Source organism: Grampus griseus (genome assembly GCF_964374135.1).
Source record: "Grampus griseus genome assembly, chromosome: 2".
NCBI lineage: Eukaryota > Metazoa > Chordata > Mammalia > Artiodactyla > Delphinidae > Grampus > Grampus griseus.
The window spans coordinates 30,317,565-30,340,441 of NC_139018.1; the positions used below are offsets into that span (position 1 = coordinate 30,317,565).

The 22,877-nt window shown below is 39.5% G+C and overlaps 1 protein-coding gene across 1 annotated transcript in view; it reads right to left on the minus strand.

The window, feature by feature from the left end:
* RGS6 (regulator of G protein signaling 6) overlaps nt 1-22,877 on the minus strand; it is a 574,818-nt gene that overhangs the window by 520,452 nt on the left and 31,489 nt on the right. Inside the window, exon 2 of the mRNA XM_082648649.1 lies at nt 22,373-22,476. Coding sequence (XP_082504775.1) covers nt 22,373-22,456 — 84 coding nt within the window. The 5' untranslated portion in view covers nt 22,457-22,476. The remainder of the gene's footprint in view (nt 1-22,372; nt 22,477-22,877) is intronic.

The following is a 22,877-nucleotide window of genomic DNA, read 5'->3' on the forward strand; positions in this document are numbered from 1 at the left end:
ATCAAAAAGTGTTGAAGAGGATGTGGAGAAAATGAAACCCTTGTACATTGTTAGTGGGAATGCAAATTGGTACAGCCATTATGGAAAACGGTATGAAGGTTCTTCAAAAAATTAAAAACAGAACTACCATATGGTCCAGCAAGGTCACTTCTGGATACATATCCAAAAGAAATAAAATCAGTATCTTGAAGACATATCTGTACCCCTGTTCATTACAACATTATTCACAATAGCCAAGACATGGAAACAACCCAAGTGTCCACAGATGGATTAATGGATAAAGAAGCTGATATATATACAAAACAGAATATTATTCAGCCATAAAAAAGAAGGAAATCCTGCCATTTGTGACAACATAAATGAACTGGAGGACATTACACTTAGTGAAATAAGCTAGACACAGATAGACAAATATTGTACGATATCACTTATATATGGAATCTAAAAAAAAAAAAAAGTTGAACTCATGGAACTAGAAAATAGAATGGTGGTTGCCAGGGGCTGGGGAATGGGGAAAGTGAAGAGATACTGGTCAAAGGGTACAAACTTTGTTATAAAATGACTAAGTTCTGGAGATCTAATGTATAGCATAGTGACTATAGTTAATCATACTGTATTGTACACCTGAAATTTGCTCACAGAGCACATCTCAAGCATTCTCATCACACAAAAAAAGTAACTACATGAGGTGACAGATGTCTTAATTAAATTTACTGTGGCAAATATTTCATAATGTAAACCTATATCAAATGATCATGTTGTGATTTTTATACACAATTTTGTCAATTATACTTCAATAAAACTAGAACAAAAGCAGTGGTTCTTCTGTCCTAGTGCCTAGGATGCCTTACTATTACACCTTTTCCCCGTCAGAGACCCTCTTCTAATTTGATGGTCCTCAAGAGAAGCCCAAGATAGAATACATTGAAGCAGCTACCCTTTGGGCTCTTTAAACCTAATGAAGCATCAAAACTCTGATCTTTGTAAGAGCACAGGTTCTGAAATCCTGGCAGTTACTGTGGCCATTGATCCTAGTGCTGTCTTAGTCTCGCAGTGCTAACCCCAGCTTTTACAATCAAGATATTTGCCATGCATGCTCACACTGTTTAAGTAAACATATACCCCCCGCCCCCAGCATGCTTTTAGAATAAGCCTGTAAGACTCAGAACAGTACAGCATCGGGGTTGAAGTCAAACTCCAGTATTTACCATCTGTATAGCCACAGCAAGCCACTTAACTTTTTGGTGTCTCAATTTCTTCATGTATAAACGAGGGGTAATAACAATAGCCACAACCTAGGATTACTGTGTAGATCAGATTAAATAATACAAAGCATTTAGCATTGTGGCTGGAATACAGTAAGTGATCTGTAGATAGTAACTGTTAATTTTACTATTTTTATTACTGTTATTATTATACAATTATGGGTCTACACCCATTAATTCATCTAGACTCTCCACAATACACTGGTTAATGAAAACCACTCTCTAAAAAAATATATTGTCAAGGTGTGTGCTGTTCATGGCAGCTAAGATGTGTTGCCATGGCCACAGCAAAGTAGTAGTTCCAATTAAAGAACACAAACCCTAGTGACTTAAGAGATGGAAACTAAAGGAACAAGTTCCCCAGAAGAAATAAGTTCTCTCTTAACTTACAGATTTTTTTGGTTTTTTTCTGTTTTTTAAATTCCAGAAGTCTGACGGGTGCTATTATGTTAAAAACAGAATACTTTTCTCTTTAATTCTTTTCAAATGTAAAGTCAATATCGCTTTAAAGTAAACAGGCTATTTTCATAACAAGCAAGGTAACATTAACACCAAAGGAGTCCCTTATTTGAACGGCTCCAACAAATCAATAGAAGAGACAAATGATCTTAAAGAATAATGAGGAAAAGACATGAATGAAAAATTCACTTAAGAAGACATATAGGGGAGGGATAAATTAGGAGTTGAGATTAACATATACAATATATACTATATATAATATACAATATATTACTATATATAAAGTAGATAACTTTATATATAGTAATATATACTATATATACAATATATATATAGTATATATTACTATATATTGTATATTGTATAATATATACAATATATTACTATATATAAAGTAGATAACCAACAAGGACCTAGTGTATAGCACAGGGAACTATACTCAATATTTTATAATAACTTATAAGGGAAAAGATTCTGATAAAAAGATATATATGTATGTATAACTGAATCACTTCGCTGTATACCTAAAACTCACACATTGTAAATCAACTATACTTCAATTTTAAAAAATATAGATGAGAAATATGCATAAGATTAGTGTTTATCTGTATTTATAATTTTTAATGTGATTTAAAACAATGAGGTTTGATTTACCTATTACCACAAAGGTTTAAGAGTCCCCACTATAGGCAAGGGTGTGAAGAACAAAAAGCCCTGTTATATACAACCTGAGCAACGGACATCAAATCAACCTGGCAACATAGATCAAAAGCCTTAAAATGCACTTGTTATTTTGATTCTAGGAATTTATCCTAAGGAAATAACCACCAATATGCATAAAAACATAATGAGTGGTTAAGAGCTTGGCCTCTCAAAATCAAACAAATTTAAATTCTGTCTTTTCAACTTGCCATCTAAAGTGAGGCCAATTACCTACCTGTTCTTTATCTGAGTTTCTTCATCTGTTAAATAAAAAGAATGATACCTACACTTCACAGGGTTATAGGCAGGAAAAGAAAGTACATAGAGCAAACCCAGAAAAGTGCCAAGGTCAGCATAAGGCCTCAAACAACAGTAGCTATTATTCTGATTGGTTAAGTAAATCATGATATATGGATAAAGTAGAATACTGTTTAGCCATTAAAAATGATATTCCAGAGCAAACATAGGCAAACTAGAGTCAAACCTATGAGCCAAGCTTGGCCCACTGTCTGTTCTTGTAAATAGCTTTATTGGAACACGGTCATGATCATTCATTTACATATTATCTACACTTTTGCACTATAACAGCAGTATGTCCCACAAAGCCTAAAATGTTCACTATCTGGCTCTTTACAGAAAAAGTTTGCCAACCCCTGATCTAGATGAATATTTAAATCATGGGAGAATGTTCTCAATCTATTTAGTGAAAAGAAGTTTCCTAACAGCAAGAATAGAAAGTCTCCATTTTTATTAAAATATGCAAATAGGAAAAAAGGTATGGAAGTAGGTACTTCAAAAGTTATCTCTGGGGCTTCCCTGGTGGCGCAGTGGTTGAGAGTGCGCCTGCCGATGCAGGAGACACGGGTTCGTGCCCCCGTACGGGAAGATCTCACGTGCCACAGAGCAGCTGGGCCCGTGAGCCATGGCTGCTGAGCCTGCGCGTCCGGAGCCTGTGCTCTGCAACGGGAGAGGCCACAACAGTGAGAGGCCCGTGTACCGGTAAAAGTTATATCTGAGTAAGAGGTGGAGCTTTACACATTTTATTTTCTTCTTTGTGTTTTTATCTATAATTTCTGGGTTTTCTTTTTACAATAAATGGGAACTATTTCTGCAATAATAAAAAAAAACTAAAAGAAAGAAACTAAGCTGTTTTAATTATGACACAGAGAGAAGACAACACACGTAATGGTAAAACAGATATTTTTAACTGGTGAGAGAAATACGGATTTGTATTCTCATCTTCATTTCTTCTTATTCTCTCTCACAGACAGGAATGTGAAAGATGGGGGAGAGGGAAGAAAGAAAGCAAGGAGGGAAATGTGACGGCAGAATTGTTACATGACGTGGAGAGCAGCCAAGCCCTGTCATTCCTAAGATAAATAAGTTTGCAAAGCTTGGAGAGTTGCTACCAATCTTTGAACCAAAGACTGAGTTACACGATCCATCCTGTAAAAGAAGTCATGTGGCCCCAAATCTCATCTGGGAAAGATAATGGGATATGTTTCAGGAATGCTTAATCAACAGGTCTGTTCAGCAAACATTTATTTAGTGCCTACTTGGTGCCAAGCGTTTACAGTATCATAGGGAGACAGACACAGAATGTGACACATACAAAAATTAAAATATTTACTTGGCACAGAGGGGTGAGTGAGGTTCTTGTCAAGGAGAATCAGATTCAGGTTTTTTACTCAGATGCTAGCTGGGGAATGATGCTCCCACTGAACTGCAGAGGGAGAAGTTTCAGGAGGGCAAACAAATATTTATGTTCTACCAGTTGAGTCTGCAGTAAGTGAGGAGAATTCAAACAGAGATGCCCTTTTGGTAGCTGGATGCAGGTGTTTGGAATTTGGAGGGGGGATAGCAATTTCAGGATCGACAGATCAGTATATGAGTACAGGAGTTTGCCCCCAGACCACATGCATAAGAGAAGGAGGCCAAGGATTCCTGGGGCGGGCGGAGGAAGTTACTCCAGTGACAAACACTGAGAGGGAATGTGCAAGATTGGGGCGAAACCAGGACAGAGTGTTTGTTATACATGCTTAAGTTGGATCTTCTCCAGTATTTAAAATTTGCCTAAGATGAAATTTGTTCAGCAGTAAGCGGCAGTTCTGATTAATGATATATTCCTGTGTCTTCAAGAATGCAAACCTTCTTTGAAGCTGCATTTCCCTATGATTTTTCAGCCTTTTTCTGAGCAGAACACATGCATTATGCCATGTGGTAAGGACCACGTAAATGGGAATCCATTTCTGGTTTTGTTCTGTTTTGTTTGGCCTAAACCACAAGCAACAGATGTGGTAAATGAGGAAGAGAAAGGGATTCAGACATACACTGTATTCAACAGAGCCACAATTTTAAAGTAATGTCCAAAGACAGCTAGGATGTGAAATTTGTCTTTGGAGGCCGGTTGGTGACCACCAATGAGGATGAAGATGAGCCACCACTGACGGTGAGCCTAGACAGTAGCATGGTCCTTGGCTAAGATCAGTTTGAGTGACACGGTCAGGCCAGCCCTGCCTCATAGAGAAACAATGGGAAGTAATGTACAGGGCACCAGACCCCAGGTCAGAAGGTCTGGCTCTGCCACTAAAAGCTAGTTGACCCTAGACAAGTCTCTTAACCTCTCTGAGCCTCAGTTTCCTGATCCACAAAGTAGAAATAAATAATACCTCAGGACTGTCATGAACATAATGTAAAGGATATGGAAGGAACTATAAAGGGGAAGTTAGTTTTCTTCCTGATTCACTGAGGTATAATTGACAAATTTGTATATATTTAAAGTGTACAACATGATAATTTGACATAACATATAAGTCGTGAAATATTTGCCACAAAAAAGTTAATGAACACACCCATCACCTCACATAGTTACGTGTGTGTGTGTGTGTGTGGTGAGAATGCTTAAGATCTACTCTCTTAGCAAATTTCATACACAGTACAGTCTGATTAACTATAGTCATCATGCTCTACATTAGATCCTCAGAACTTACTCATCTTATAGCTGAACGTTTGTTCCCTTTGACCAACATCTCCCCATTTCCTGCCGGCCATCCTACCACCCAGCCCCTGGCAGTTCTGACTCTACTCCACCATTCTACTCTTTGGTTCTATGAGTTCAACTTCTTTTTTAGATTCCACATATAAGTGAGATCATACAGAATCTGTCTTTCTCTTCCTGGCTTATTTATCTTAGCATAACATCCTCCAGGTTCATGCATATTGTGTCGCAAATGGCAGGATTTCCCTTGTGGTTCATGGCTGAATAATATTCCATTGTACACACATACCATATTTGTTTATCCATTCATCCACTGACAAACACGTAGGTTGTTTCCATATTTGGCTATCATGAATACAAATCAAAACCACAATGAGAGTAATAACCTAAATGGGAGAAGAATTTGAAAAAGAATGGACACTTGTATGGGTATAACTGAATTACACTGCTGTACACCTGTAACTAACACATCATTATTAATCAACTGTACTCCAATATAAAATAGAAATTTTTTTAAAACCACAATGAGATATCACCTCACACCTGTTAGGATGGCCATCATCAAAAAGACAAGAGACAAGTATTGACAAGGATGTGAAGAAAAGGGAACACTTGCTCATTGCTGGTGAATGTAAGTGGGTACAGCTAATATTAAAAAAACAGTATGGAGGTTCCTCAAAAAATTAAAAAGTAGAACTACCATATGATCCAGCAAGCCCACTTTGGGGTATATATACAAAGAAAACAAAATTAGGATCTCAGAGAGACACCTGCACTCGCATGTCTGTTGCAGCATTCTTCACAACAGCCAAGACACAGAAACAACCTAAGTGTCTGTTGATGGTACTTAATATTATTCCTGAATACTATATCTCAGTGATTGGGACATTTTGCTTATGAGCTTGTGATAGCCCTGCTATCCTAGATTAAAGACCAGAATTAAGCAGCTTCCCAGGTGGTTGGACTGTTCCTTCCAGGTCTTATGAAAAGAGCCTGGTCTGTGAAGAAATGGCTTCACACCTTGAGTGGAACCCCAGGCATGAGCTTACCCACCAGAAGCCCCTCTCCTCGCAGGCAGAGTGGGAATAACAGCAGTGAACTTGCAGAGGTGCTATCAGTGTGAGCAATCACGTGCCAAGCCCTGGCCAGATACCCAGACAAAGTGGGTCCTGGAGGCAGGAGAGCCATTTGGATGCTGCATCTGAAACGTAGGTAGTTAGTGCTTTTCCTACCAGGAGGACATTTCAGAACACACAGCCCAACACTTCCAACGGCTCAATATGGTCTTTTTCATTAAAAAAAACAAACAACCAGACAAACAAAATCTCTTCTGTAAAGCACTGGTACAAACTCTGTGACCCCTCAGTAAAGGGGAACATACCCTTCCAGGGTGGAACGACAGGACCTGTGTGTTATTTATAGCACATGGATGCACCCTGGTCCCCGAGTTATCTCGTATGCCCATCCTGCAGTTAAGTTCTCTCCTTTGCCCATCCTGCAGTTAGACTCTCCGTGGGTTCCTGGAAATGAGCCAACACTATGCAGAATCACTGGGTCTTGGTTCCTATGGAAATATTGTCCCAACAAGGACGTTGGCAGATGCTTCTTCAGTCTCTTCCAAATCCCCTAAACAGAGACTGCAAACGGCTCTGTAAAGGGCCAGTTTGTAAATATTTTAGGTTCTGCCAGTCATATGGTCAGTCTCTTGTCATAAGCACTCAACTCCTCCACGGTGGCACAACAAAGGCCACAGACAACTGGTGAAGCAATGGCGTGGCTTTGTTTCCATAAAACGTGATTTACAAACACTGACATTTGAATTTCACATAATTTTCACACATCATGGAATGTTGCTCCTCTTTTGATTCCTCCCAACCATTTCAAAATGGAAAAACCATCCTTAGCTGGAGTGCCATACAAAAACTGGGCCGGTGATGGATTTGGTCCCAGGACAAGTAGTTTGCCGACCACTGTCCTAAAGTTGTAATGTGTCATCAGCAGCAGTAGCTTGTTTGTTTTCACCTACTGACCTCTCCTTCCCAGGAAGGCAGTGAACTTAATGATATTAATAACTTCTTGGAGAAAAAGCTCACTCCAATCCCTTGCTGGCAGTTAGGCTCTACCATATGCTTCCTTGACTAGCTCCCTGGAGGGGCTCATCTACCTTGAATCCTTCTAGCAGCAAGGGTCATGCTCTTCCTGGGCAGTTTTACTGCCAATACTAGCACTTGTGTGCCTTTTGTTGGCCATTACATGTCACAACTCCTCGCCAGCGCATGAAAAAGGGTGGAAAGAGGGGGCTCAGGAAAGGCAACAAGCAGACTGCCATTCCTCTCAGGCTAAGGCGAGTGCCTTTTTTTTTTTTTTTAACATCTTTATTGGAGTATAATTGCTTTACAATGGTGTGTTAGTTTCTGCTTTATAACAAAGTGAATCAGGTATACATATACATATGTTCCCATATCTCTTCTCTCTTGTGTCTCCCTCCCTCCCACCCTCCCTATCCCACCCCTCTAGGTGGTCACAAAGAACGGAGCTGATCTCCCTGTGCGATGCGGCTGCTTCCCACTAGCTATCTATTTTACATTTGGTAGTGCCTTTTGACAGCACTCTCTCTTATCACTTAAAAAAAAAAGTAAGGTCATGGTCTTCTACTGTACTGGCTGGCCAGCCATGGGGAAAGTGTTTATTAATTATATTGCTCAGTACCATAATTTGTATAGATTCTAAAATATAAAATAACTGGAGACAAACAGTCCTAAAAGGAAGCCACACGATATGGGGCTACAGTAAAGGAGGTTTTCCTTCATTTATTCTGAATGCACCTGCTCGGTCATTTCCCTTCAACGGCAAGGGCTTGCTTGTGTCCTGAGCAGGACCTAATAAGGGCACCCAGTGAAGAGGAAGGAAGGTCTTTAACTGAAACACCCTCCCATCCTCACTGCTGGTTGCTGAAAGGCTTCTCTTTTCTGCCCTCAGATGGACTTGGCCCAATACAAATGGATATCCCAGACTTAATTTAGGTTGTATCTACCAAACACTGAAAGGAATACCAATCCTTCAGCACACACCCTCCCCAGCTATGAAAAAAAGATAAAATTCCAAAATTATTTTTCCTTCCCTTTCCAAAGATAGACAGTGTGACCGGCAGAATAAATGCCCCTTCCAAAGATGTCCACAACCTAGTCCCTGAAACCTGTGAATATGCTACTTCCATGGCACAAGGGACGTTGCGAGTGTGATTAAGGGTTCTGAGATGAGGAGGTTATTCTGGGGTATCTGGGTGGGCTTCATGTAATCACAGTTTCCTGTGAGAGACAGGCAGGAGGGTCAGTCAGAGAAAGTGACACAGTGACTGAAGCAGAGGTCAGAGTGATAAGGGGTCCTGGGTTGAGGAATGTGGGCAGCCTCCAGAGAAAGGAAGGAAGTGGATTCTCCCCCAGAGCCTCCAGAAGGAATGCAGCCCGGCCAAATCATTTTCAACTTCTGACCTCCAGAACTCTAAGAGAATAAATCTGTTTCGTTTCAAATTGTGGTAATCTGTTACAGCAGCAGTAGAAAACTAATACAGGCATCTGCTAAAAATGTGCCAGATAAAGTATCGTTTCTAACAAGTCGGCCGCTTCGTCTCATGACACCTAACCCTGGAGGATGAAAGGAAAGTTCTAGCCCTCTCTCAGGCAGGGTCCCTAAACTCCAGAACCACTAAACATTTAAATAAAATGAGATATAAGATGGCAGGTTGAAAGGGGCGAGTGGGCAGTTCGAGAACACTGTAGTCATGTATGAAAAGCGTTATCCAAGAGGACTGCAAAGGATGAGATAGAAATGGAATGTGACTTATTTATAGCAAAGCCTGCCTCCCCTCCCCAGTGGGTGACAGAAGGGCTGTTTTAAAGTTTTATTCTTCAAACTTGGCTGCAGGACTTGGCTGCTTCTCAGGACTGTGCTTTTGTATTGAGCTTTAAAATATAAGAAGCAACCCCACGGTTAAACTATAGGCAGGGGTGGTGAGGCAGGAAAAATGCTGTGGGGAGTGAGAAGAGGCTGAGCTGTTATTCTTATTTAGTTAGTTGCTTAAGATAAACAAATAGAGGACACAATAGCAAATGGCTTGGAAAGGTTCCAGGTTGAAAGTGTCTGAATCCCCCAGCATTGAGGCTCCCGAGACAAGGCTGGTGCTGCAAAGCTAGTCAGGCAGCAGCACACGAAGCAGCTGGTGTAGAGGTTGAGAGTGAAGCAGACACTGGCCCTGATTATTAGAAATCCCCTCACTCTCTTTCTCTGCAGTCTGCTGACACAGAACTTTACCCAAGGAAACGTAGTCTATCCATGCAAAAACCAAGATTGACCCTCTAGAAAAAAAAAGTGTGTGTGGGTGTGGATGTGGGTATCAGGAGTTACAATACAGTTTATGCCTTTTGACCTAGGAATTCTAAATTCTGCTATTAATTAGGAGAGACTACAAAATTAAATTATGGGACATAATCCACTTAGGATATCAAGCAACCTTCAAAACTATGATAATGATAATGTATTGTGGCACAGATTAATGCTTAGGATATGATAGGGAAACATCAAATTGTACATACACTATGATTACCCATTAGGTTAATGTATTATATATACACTGCTGATACAAATTTAAAAACTGGGAGGAAACAGACCAAAATGTTACTGTAGTCATATCTGCATGGTAGGAATATGTGAGATTTTTTTTTCTATAGTTCATGCTTCGATTCTTTCAAAATGCAATTATAACTTTTAAAATGGAAAACAAATTGTTTTTTAAGAGGAAAGGGAGAAAGAAAATCAGTTGGTGGAAAGCTCAGCTGTACCAATATCTTGCCATGTGAGTTTCAGAACTAAAAATATTTTATGATTTCATGCTTCAGGGTCTCCATACAAAGAATGAGGCTATTATTACATCAGGCACAGCTCCTAGATTTAGTATTATAAAATATACTATCTCCTAAATACATCTTATGTTTGATTTATTTATGTATGTATGTATATATGTATGTATGGCTGTGTTGGGTCTTCGTTGCTGCGCACGGACTTTCTCTAGTTGCGGCGAGAGGGGGCTACTCTTCGTTGCGGTGCGCGGGCTTCTCATTGCGGTGGTTTCTCTAGTTGCAGACCATGGGCTCTAAGCGCACAGGCTTCAGTAGCTGTGGCAGGCAGGCTCAGTAGTTGTGGCTTGCCGGCTCTAGAGTGCAGGCTCATTAGTTGTGGCGCACAGCCTTAGTTGCTCTGTGGCATGTGGGATCTTCCAGGACCAGGGCTTGAACCCATGTCCCCTGCATTGGCAGGTGGATTCTTAACCACTGTGCCTCCAGGGAAGTCCTATCATCTTATGGTTTCTTAACATCTCATATTTTTCTCAGATAGCACCCATCACCTAGAATCATTTCTTGGCTCTCTTTCTACCAGACTGAATCCTACCCTTTCTTAAAGATGCAATTCACGTCATTTCTCTTCAAATTTCTTTTCCTCTGGATGCCTATCCTGTGCACACCAACTCTCCTGTAATTAATTATAAACAGCCTTGAAATTTCCTTTTTTTTTCTTTTTTTATGTAATTCAACTTATTTTTAAAAACCACATGCTTTAAGATAAAGCAAGCCCAGATTCAAATACCCATACCAGTTGTTTAACCCTTCTGAAACTCAGTTTCCTTATCTGAATTATAGGGTGACCACCACCTACCTAACAAGCTATTCTAATGATTAAATGATTCAGTGTATGTTCAGCACCCAGGACAGCGTCTGGTATACACTGGGTAGCTAATAAATGCTTATTTTCTTCCTTAGTCTTGCACCACCCCTGGTCTCCCCAATTGGGGAGATTGTCTAGGACAATCTAAAATTGTCTAGGACAGGGACCATGTGGTACCCTACTTTTTATTCCCCCACAGAAAAGTGGGGGGGGAATAAATTACAGTGCCTTACCAGAAGCAGATGTTCAATAAATATACTACTTGTTGGGGCTTTCCTGGTGGTGTGGTGGTTAAGAATCCGTCTGCCAGCGCAGGGGACACGGGTTCAAGCCCTGGTCCGGGAAGATCCTACATGCCACGGAGCAACTAAGCCCGTGTGCCACAACTACTGAGCCTGTGCTCTAGAGCCTGTGAGCCACAACTACTGAAGCCTGTGCACCTAGAGCCGGTGTTCCACAACAAGAGAAGTCACCGCAATGAGAGGCCCGCGCACCACAACGAAGAGTAGCCCCCACTCGCCGCAACCAGAGAAAAACCGGCACATAGCAACGAAGACCCAACGCAGCCAAAAACAATAAATAAATAAAATAAATAAATTTATTAAAATATATACTATTTGTTGATTTGTTTTTTGCAAGGAGCGCTAAGCTTCAGGCAGAGAAAAATTAGAAACTATTACAGGTTGAATTGTGTCCCCCCAAAAGACATGTTGAGATCCTGACCCCTGACACCTGTGTATGTGACTTTATTTGGAAATGGGACCTTTGCAGATATAATTAGTTAAGTGAATATCAGATCTGAATTGGACTGGATTAGGGTGGGTCCTAAATCCAATGACCTTATAAGAAGGCCATGTGAAGACACAGAAGCAGAAGGCCATCTGAAGGTGGAAGTAAAATTGGATTTATGCAGCCATAATCCAAGGAACACCAAGGATTACTGGCAGCCACAAGAAGCTAGGAAGAGGCAAGGAAGGATTCTTCCTTAGAGCATTCAGAGGGAGCACAGCCCTGCTGACACCTTGATTTCATACGTCTAGCCTCCTGAACTGTGACAGAATAAATTTCTATTATTTTAAGCCGCACAGTTTGTGGCAATTTGTAATCGCAGCCCTAGGAAACAAATACAAAAATGTTCAGAAGTGTCATACTGACAGGTATAAACTACATCCTGTTTTCTAGACCAAAAAGCTCTTTAGAGCCAGGTAAGATTTCCTTTAGATAAAGCTTCTTTTCAGGCCCATTTCCTATTAGAGTTATTTGCCTGACATAGTCCCCCTTTCTAGAGTTCTGTAGAACTAGGTTGGGGTGAATAAATGTCATTTGGGTACTGTGGTGATCTTACACTTTAGAGTCATCTTCCTCCTCCTACCTACCCCAGTGACTGGTGCCACCAGTCACCCAACTACCCAGGCCCAAATCCTAGTCATCAGCCCCAAATCCTTCTCTCTCACCCTCCAAGTCAATTCTACTTTCTAAATATACTGAAAGTCTCTCATGTTCTTCATCTCTACCACTGCCACCCTAAACCAATAAACCACTCAGGAAATGTCTTTTCTAAAACATTTTAAGAGCAAACTGAGGCTATCAGGGACAGATCTATCTTCCTTCAAAGCCAATGTTCTAAGGTTCTACTTCTGGCACTGGCTAAGTAAATGTTTCAGGAAAACCCTCCTGCTGAGAGTAACCAGAGAGACTGAAAAATGTTTTGTTAAATTTGTCTGAAGGCATTGGAGCGCTACAAAGGCAGTAAGAACTTTAGACCAAGATCTGAAAAAGAAGAGAGCTAAGAAGATGAGCCTGGCAACTGGAGTTTCTTTTTCCTCTCAGGACACTGCCAATTTCTTAAGCAAAAGGCATGACAGAGAAGATGATCTGTGCTTTCAGAAGTCTCATGGAGCTCAAGGGACAACAACTGAAGGTCAGAGTCACCAAGGATGAGGAAACTGAGCAAACATCCAGGGGTTTTGTTGGGACCAGAAGAGCTTGCACCCAAGAGTAAAGGTGATCTAGAAATATACTAGCCCTAACAAGAACTAAAATCCTGCTACATATACTCTCTGTATCTGATTAGATTAAGGTAGTCTGTCCCTTGCCTAACTGATAGAAAAAAGAAACAGTTAGAACTAAGTACCCTCTAGAGTAAGATAACATCCCCCCAGAGCCTTAAAAATTATCTCTCAATGTTAGTTGTATAAACAATGTGCAGAACTTAAGAAAAAAATAACTAGAAAAAAAATTGAAGACAATATAAACAATCAAGCAAGTGATATCGATTTTGAAGTATCCGGTACTAACTTAATAACTATGATTAATATGTTTAAGGAATTAAATGACAAAATAGAGAATTTTAGCAGGAAACTGGAAACTATCAAAAGGAATTCAATGGAAATTTTAGAACTTAAATAGTAATAACTAATGTTATAAATTCAATTGGATGGATTTAACCACAGATTAGATACAGTTAAGGAAAAAATTTGTAAACTGGAGGTTAGGTCAGTAGAAAACATCCATATTGAAACACTGAGGAATAAAAAATACAGAAAAGAGCACAAAGAACATGAAACACAGAGAAAAAGTCATACTATATGAACTAAATCCCAAGAAGAGTAAAAAGAGAAAACTAGACATAAACAATACTTGAGAAGATGATGGCTGAGAATTTTCCAAACACCAATCAAATAAAAAGAACTGCTATTAACTTTAAGAACAATAAGTAAAAAGAAAATAACAGCTCATAGTAAAATTGCTAAAACCAAAGTGAAAGAAATCCTAAAAGCAGTCAAAGATTAAAAAAAGAGATGACATTCAACAAAGTAACAAAACTGACAGGTAACTTCACAACAAAAACCACAGAAGCCAAGAGACAAAGAAAGTTATCATTAAAGTGTGGAAAGAAAATAACTGACAATCTAGAATTCCATATGTAGGAAAAGCACCCTCCAAAAAATGAAGATGAAATAAAGACATTTTTAGAAAAAGAGAAACTGAGAGAATTTATGTCCAGCAGACCTGCACTACAGAAGATGCTAAAGGTAGTTCTTCAGACAAAAGAAAAATGACTCCAGATGTAAGAACAGAGGTGCAGAAAATAATTAAGAATAATGGAAACAATAATTTTTAATACATCTACATAACCATTATATTTAGCAAGTAAAAGAAAATGGATAAAGTCTTATAGGGTTTTAAAAATAAAGAACAGTCAATCTGACCATATCCCCGGATGTCAGTAACCATCTCCCTTTCAAAGCAATTATTAGGTCTACCAGAACAGAAGTTCAGTAACCTAACTGTGGGATCATCCCAAATATGAATAATTAATTAATTAATTCCCTTTCAAGAGACATTTGATTTATTTCCATCTTTGGATATTATTCACCAAAGAGTATGGATATTCTTTTGGAATGGGTGTATGTCTATATCTGTATTTATATCTTTGTATATTTTTTCCATTCCCTCATCGTCTTTTTTCAATTTTGATTTGTATTTGCAAACTAACAGATTTTTTAAAAATAACCCTCCTACCCCCCCCAATGATTTAACACATTTATTTTCCTTTCACAGACATTTATTAACTTTTAGTTTTTCTTGTTCAAAAATCCTGAGAATGGGGAATCCCCTCAGTGGCCACTCAGGTTCTCCATAGTACAAGGATACAGGAGTATCAATAGCTAGAGTAATAAACTGTCTGCCAAAGTGTAAAATCTTAGACTCTTTGAAATGAAATGAGGGGAAAAAATTGAAAAACTGAAATGAAGCCTTAAATACACCAAAGGCTTTCAAACTAGAAAGTTATATTCAGGCAAACACATCATATTAAACCACACTGAGCTATTCTCCACACTAAAAATACCATCCCTTTCATCTGTGGACACTGATAGCACTGGTCTGGAACTTGCCTGCACTCCTGTCTCCTGCCAACCAAGATAATGGGATGGGAAGCATTTCCCCTCACAAGTTTAATCCTAGGGGAAATGGAAAACAGAACAGTTTTTTCCTAAGGCAATTAAGAACCTTCAAAATATTTAATGAAAGGAATCTTAAAAAGCAGATTGAACGATTAAATTAGTTACCCAGAACACTCTCTGTAGTTTGTCCTTGGGAATTTTATTTAATGTTAAAAAAAAAAGACAAGAAAATGAAAGACAGCCAAGACCAGAAAGTATTTGTTTTAAACATACTGACATCCCTGTGTTTTAAATTTTTACTTGGGTTAACTTTTTAAAGAAAATTAAAAAGAAAGCAAAGGAGGCTATGAAAGAATAAGCATAATAAAATGTGGATTTCTTTATTACGGATCATTAAAGCCCTGGGATGTTAGAATTCAAAGTGCTTTTGAGATCACTCAGCCTAGTTAACACTTCATTGCACAAATGACAAAACTGGACTTCATAAAACACAGAAACAACTTGTGCAGGGCCAAAAGTGAACTAGCGGGGCAGTGACAATAAGTAGCCAGATATCCTGGTCCAGTTACAGCCTCTTTCCATGACCCTCTTGATTTATCTATACAAGAAGAGGGGAAGGCAATCCAGTTCCATTGTTATTTGGTTCAAAATTTTGTTGCCCCAGAGACCTTCAGGCAACTCCCAGGTATAACCTAGTTAGAGGAACCCTCTCATCCCCTCTCGTTACCATCAGATCTGCCCTGCATCGTATCAGTCACCAAATCCTGGAGATTCTACCTCCTAACCAGCTCTCAAGCACTTCTCTTCATCTACATTATCACTGCCACTGAGTTGGACATCATTTTTTCCTCCCGTGAATTCCTGTAAAGTCACCAAACGATTCTTCTGCTTACTAATCCTACCATTTCTCTTACAGCCTCCCTCCGCAATCCCATCCTGAACACTGAACATATAACTTCCCTGATTTAAATCCTTTTGTGGAGAATTTCATTGCGAAGAGAAACGGGATCTCAGTGGATTCTCTTTGCTTCGGGGATTAGACCTGTATGAGTCAGAGGCTTATTGGCAAACAGATGGCAAATAAAATATAGGACAACTCAAGGAAGGTTTATTTCAGAAAGGATCAAGTATAAAGAAGTAGCAGGGCATAGGGGAACCATGAGGGAACATTCAGGAACCTCTGACTTGTGGAAGTAGAACCCTATGGTAAATGGCTTCTGAAGTGGCCCATAATGATCTCCACCTCTGGGTATTTGTGCCCTTGTATAAACCCCTCACCTTGACTGAGGGCTAGACCTGGAGACTTGCCCCTAATGATAGGGATGGAGTGTTACAGCCAAGATTAGGTTATAAAATAGTATGACTCCCATTGCCAACCCCCCCACCCTCCACCTCTTCCTTGCTTACTCTGATAAAACAGGCTTCTATGTTGTGACCTACCCTATAGAGAGACACATATGGAAAGGAACTGAGAGTAACAGACAACAGACAGTGAGGAACCGAGGCGATCATTCAATAACCCTCAAGGAATTGAATCCCACCAAGAACCACATGAGTGAGCCTGGATGTGGGCCTTTCCCCAGTTGAACTTTCAGATGAACCTGCAATTCCAGCCAACATCTTGACTGTAGCTTGTGAGAGATCCTGAGCCAGAGGACCCAACTAATCTGCACTTGGATTATGGACCCACAGAAACTGTGGCAATAAATGTCGTGTTTAAGCCATTGAGTTGGGGGGTGATGTGTTATACTGCAATAGATTACTAATACAAACTGGAACCACCACCCCAAGGCCCAAAAGGATGAGTCGAAGAAAAGGGTATCTGGACCCAGAGGAGGAGAGCAGCCTGCCTAGAGAGGAGCAATGACCTTCAGTCAAGGGACACAGCCAGTGCGAGACCTTGCCAAGAGGGGGCCAGGGGAAGAAATACCCTGACCTTGCTCTTCTTCCTCCCCCCCCCACCTCTCCTCAGGCTCTCATGGACCAAATTCAATTGAAAGCCAGAGGTCACGGGAGCCCTGTAGATGCAGTCCACATGGTACAGTCCGCAGCATATAGAGCAGGGGAGTGTGGGCACAGAGACAGAAAGAGAAGATACCTGCACAGCATCCAAACTCCTTGCCTGATGTATAAGATCTTTTATGATCTGGCCCTAATCTACCTAACCAGCTTTATTTCTCAACCTTCATCACAGAAACCGAGCTCCAGGAAAACAGCCACTGGAAGTTTCCAGAACTCAGTATACATTACAACTCTGTCCCTTTGCATGTGCTAGTCCTTCTGCCTCCACAGTTTTTCTCCCATTCTCTGCAAGGTTAATTCTTATTTGTCTTTCAAGAATTAAGGCAGGCCAAACCCTCTGGATGTCTTCTATGACATCATCATCCTCTCTCCTGATATGGACCTCCCAACCCTTCTATCTCCTCCCAGACCCCTCAATGTACCTCTATGTGCATTGCAATTGCCTAGTTATCCCATCTCTGCCCCACTGGCCAATGGGTTCTTTCAGGGAATAGTATCCATCTTGCCTTCCTAGCATCTAACAGTGTCTGGCACACAAATGACACTTGATACATATTTGCTAATTAAAGAGTTTCTAATCCTCATTGCGCCTTGGTCACCAGGGTCTGCAGGTTCCCTGACTCTCAACTGCACTGGCCTCTACAACTGCCGTCAATGAATTCCAAAACAATGTCCTGCTGCTAGCTTTCTCAAAATCACTGCAGAGAAGTTCTGTGCACATTATTTAGTCCAATCCCCATCACTTTACATAAGAGGAAATGAAGCCAAAACAGTATTTTATTTATTGAGTTTGTTTATTGTTTACCCTGTGAGTAAACAGGGTTAATTGTATCATGCTTCTTTCTATTTTATGTAGACACTAAATACATACATATTTTTTGTAAGAAGTGTTCCTTAGTTGGGAAGGAGGAAGGCAAAATAAGAAACAGAGCCAGGAAGATGAAGTTCCCCATCGAGAGAACCAAAGCAGTAAGCGATCCAGGGCTCTTGGCTCCCTGTTTGGCATCTTCCATCACATCGTACCACCTCCTGACCCTAGCCCGGGTCACGGTAAGCTACAATTTTCTCTGTCCACCTACCATTCAATTTCCCAGAGTTCTACCAAATAACATTGCCAGTCCAGGTGGAAATTTGTCAGGAGACATTACCAACACCTCTCAGAGAACCAGATAAAATCAGAAAGCAACCTACTCTTACTCAAAAGAATTCCTAGCTATAAAAGAAAGTAAACATTTCAGAACATCTTCACCCAGGAAACAAGAGCACTAGCAAGAAGAATGAAACTTGAGCATTACAAATGTTCAAAGGTAACCCAAGTCACACCTCTGAGAATAACCTCGAAAACCAAAGATCTGCCACGTGGTATTTTCATTTATTTAATTTAACCAATGGCTTTCAGCCCCAACAATGTAGTAGTAATGTTAGTTTGTGATTGATAACATAACAGGAGAGAGGACACCAATTGGGCTGTCGAGTTACCTGGACGCAATCAGCGGTTCACTGGGAAATTGCCAAGTAACTTTCAGCAAGTTATGCATCTTCCCCGTACTTTAATTTTCCCATCTATAAGATGAGGGTATTGACTAGAAAATCTCTAAGATGAAGCTACTAAAATTCCTCAATTCTAACTCTTTAAGAGCCTGGTTTTTCTACATCTTGAAAGATCTGCAAATAATTACAAAATCAAAAACCCAATTCAAGACACCAACTTCCCCATGACTTTACACTGCATACTCCACCTGGATATTTTAAAAGACACTAAATAAATGTGTTTCAAACTTAGCTGGGCATCAGATTCTCTTGAGAACACTTAAAACTCAGATTCCTAGGACCCAGCTCAGACATATTAAACACAAACAACTTGGGGGTTCTTTGAGGACCAGCATTTTTATAAAGTACCCCTAAATGATCTGATGTATAGCCAGGTTCAAATATCATCACTACGTTGGGCAATTCAATGACCCCAGGATCTTTTGGATCCAGGATTAAAAAAAAGAAAAAGAAAAAAAGGTTAACAGGTCTAGACGACAATGAATAATTAAGGCTTTCTTTTAAGTAGACTTTTAATGTGATCAATACATTTTTCATGCACACCTCCAATCCAAAATGTGAATATGAAGGATAAAAAAGCTAAATTAGAAAGTCTGCTCAGGTCAATAAATAAATCATGCCTTGGGAAAGGATAACTTCTCATAGTTAATGACATAGAACACATGAAGAGAAAATAAAGAGTATTCTGAAAAGTATAGGCTTAAGAAACCCACCCATCATTACTCATATGTCAGAAGGTTACCATCCTAAATGGCATTTAAAAGTCACAACAACATTATGGACACTTATTAGTCGGAGGTTTACTCAAAAGTTTCATTTCTCTAGATTTAGCTTTTTAAATGTCAGCATCTGAATCAACACAACATAGTCCAAGCAAAAATTTCACACTGAAAACATCTGACAAGAGAAAGAAATAACAAGCAAGAGAAAGAAAATTAAAATGAAAGCACTATTTCCACATTTTTAATGTAAATTTTTGCTGTAGAACTCTGAGAAAAGGTTTGATTTTATAGTTATGACCTTGAATAAATCATTATACAAGAGGACTTCCATAGAAAACATTTTGAATCAACCTTGGTTTCAAGATTCAATCTTTACCTATACCTTGAGGATAGTGTCCTGCAGTAGGTAAGTCTTGGTCATAGGCAGTGGTCAGTCTACAGCAGAAAACTAGGTGAATATCCCATGTTTCAAACACAACCAGGGCCTAAGTTAGTCAAACTAACTAGGTTTAAATGATTCCGGTCCTGGACCCATACGGGGCAATAAGTGTGCCTGCTTTCTTTCTAATAGATGGCACAGATCCAATGTCCCTTTTATACCAATTAACTAACATAGCAAATAACATGAACACATACATACCCCCCACAGATTTATCATGAGGAAGCAAGACAGATTTCCAATATAGAAACCAAATAACTAATAGTCATTTCTCTAAACAATTACAGCATTTTACAACTTTGTAGCTAAATTAAAATCTAAAAATGAAGAGCCCCCTGATACCACCTAAAAAGTAAAAATCAAGTTCCCACAAACCTGTAGGAAGTTTTCCCTTTCAACATAATACCAAACATTCTTGTGGGAAGATGTTTGTATTACATGACCTTTACATTTCTTATTAACCTTTAATAATCCATTAATTTGCAATCTCCTGAATAAAATAAAAATATCTGCCTTGTTTTCCTGTGTCATAAAAAGCAACTCACTGTATAAATGCACTTTAATCACCTTATTAACAGCACCAACATTTATATATTTTATAATTTATTTCCTCTCCAAGTGTTACTATCGCTACAAGACCGAAAGATAAAAAAAAAAAAAGAAGCATTAATCATGGACCACTTCTATACCAAGCAGGATGTAAGATGCTTTAATTACTTTATCCAAATGAATCTTCACAGTAACTCCTGGAGGTACTATCCTTCCTCCCACCTTTTCCCCCTTTTCTGGATGAAGAAACAGAGACTCACAGAAGTTAAATAACCGACTCCAGGTCACACCACTAGGAAGTGGCGGAGTTGCAATTTTAACCCAGATCTGACCCCAAACCCCATGTTCCTATGTGCTTGGCAGAGGGCCTCCTAGTTTGAGGTGGGTTAAGAAGGTAACGAATAAACGTGTCTATATTATTCTATATGCCTCACAACTTGGTTAGCCCCACTAATCTTTTTTTTCTTTACTACAACTTAATAAACATCTCTCTTAGGGATGGGTTATCTAAGCATTCTTTTTCAAAGCAAAGGATTAAGGAATTTGGTACTAAAAGCAAGATTAGTTTGAGAGCTCTGTTTTTACAAGGAAAAAAGAAAAATTCACCATATTGTTCATCCAGGAATATCCAGTTCAACATTGCACATATGATTAACATAGACAGAACACAGACTCTTGCAGAATACACAGAACTCAGCAGACAACTCAAATATTTAGCGAAATGAATGAGATGAACTCATTTTCCTTATTAATATATGATACAGTTAGGCTACATTTTTACAAACATGTAGACATCAAAAAGGTGTATGAGAAGCAGCAACTGTTTCCTCAAATTCAGCAATGCACAAATAAAACTTATGTACCATATTTCCTTCCTTTAAAACGTATGCTTCCCAATATTCCTATTTGAATTAATAGCACCAATGCCTTTCTATCACCCAAGGTCAAAAACCCAGTTATCTCTGACTCTTTATTCACCTTCTAATTTCATATTCATTCCGTTTCCAAGTCATTGCTAATTCAGACTCCTTAATCTTTCTGCTCAGTCCTGCTCCTTTCTGAGGGGTATTTTCCCTGCTAGATTAGGGTCCTCCTTACCTTTCTCACAGATACGGAAGCGCCCCACCAAAGCCTCCAACCCACCCTCGATAACAGTCCACTTGGCACACTGGCGCAAGGCTCATAATCCCAAAGAAATGTTGATCTTACAACTCCTGGCACTAACGTTTTTGATGATTAAATTGCCTATGATTCAACATTCTAAAATCTGGCTCCATCCCAGACTCTCTTCCCCAAATCTCTCCTCCATTTACTCCATTTACTTGTAATTCATCCTCGGCCCAAGCTAACTGGTTCTGGTTGCCCTTCACTTCCTCTAGCTCTTTGCCTTTGCTGAATGCATCTCACTGCCATGAATGTTGCTCTTCACTTCTATTTTCCACAGAAGGGAATTCTACAGATCCTTTAAAAGTGAGTTCAAAGGCCTCTCCTCCACAGCCCATCCCAGATCTCAGAGGCTGGAAGTAATCGCCCCCTCCTCTGAGATTATGTAACACTCTACTTGCACGTCTGTTTTGGAAATTAACACTTGGACGCTATAACAGTTTTCTGTGTACATCTTATGTCTCCTACCAGCTGCAAACTGTCTAATACATACACACCTCTGTGTCCCTCCCACAGTATCTAGACCAGATCTTATCTGTACTACGGGTTTGAACACATTCAATTAATTAATGTTACAATTAGGCCTTTACGCAAAAGGACAACACGTGTCTATCTGCATTGTTCAGGCAATCTTTGGTTTAAAGAAACCTAAGCCATAGAGTGTTTTTCAAGTGTTCAATACCAAGGATGACAAGATCTAACTTCCTTGAATTTTAAAATTCGGGAATCAGAGGATATGAGAAGAAAATTATTCATTCAACAGTCAAGGCCGTTTAGGCAGAAAACATTTGTGGAGCCGTCAACCGTCAGTCAACCCTACACAGAACACAGACACGTACACGGCAGCACCCCCCGCGTTTAACCAGATGCCTTACTTTGCGGTAGACTATCATATTTGGAGAACTCTCCTCTGGGTCTGCAGTCCCCACTGTTCTTTGATCCCCGGATCCCTGAGCCATCCTGGGTGTCTTCACTCACACTGTGAAAATAAATAAATAGACCATTAAGACAGGAAAGAATTACATAAAGAAATGCCATGCAACTAAGTATCTTTTGTCAGGTGACATGGAAACAAAACGTGATGTAATTTCTTTTTTTCCTCATTACTTTAAGCAGTATTTTTTTAGGTTGGGGATAACTGTAGTCTTATTATCCACATACATTCTTCTAATTTCAAAGCAACGTGTGTTTTATTTTCAGCCCAGAATCATTCACTCTAGGGGAGATCATACACCAATCTTAAATAATCTCCTGGAGACAGACGAAGCCACTCATTTTCATGTTGATTTTGTCTTATAAAAGCTCATTTTATGATTAATTCCATGCATTAAAATATGAATATTTTATCAAGGAATTGCAAATCAAAACCACAAGGAGATA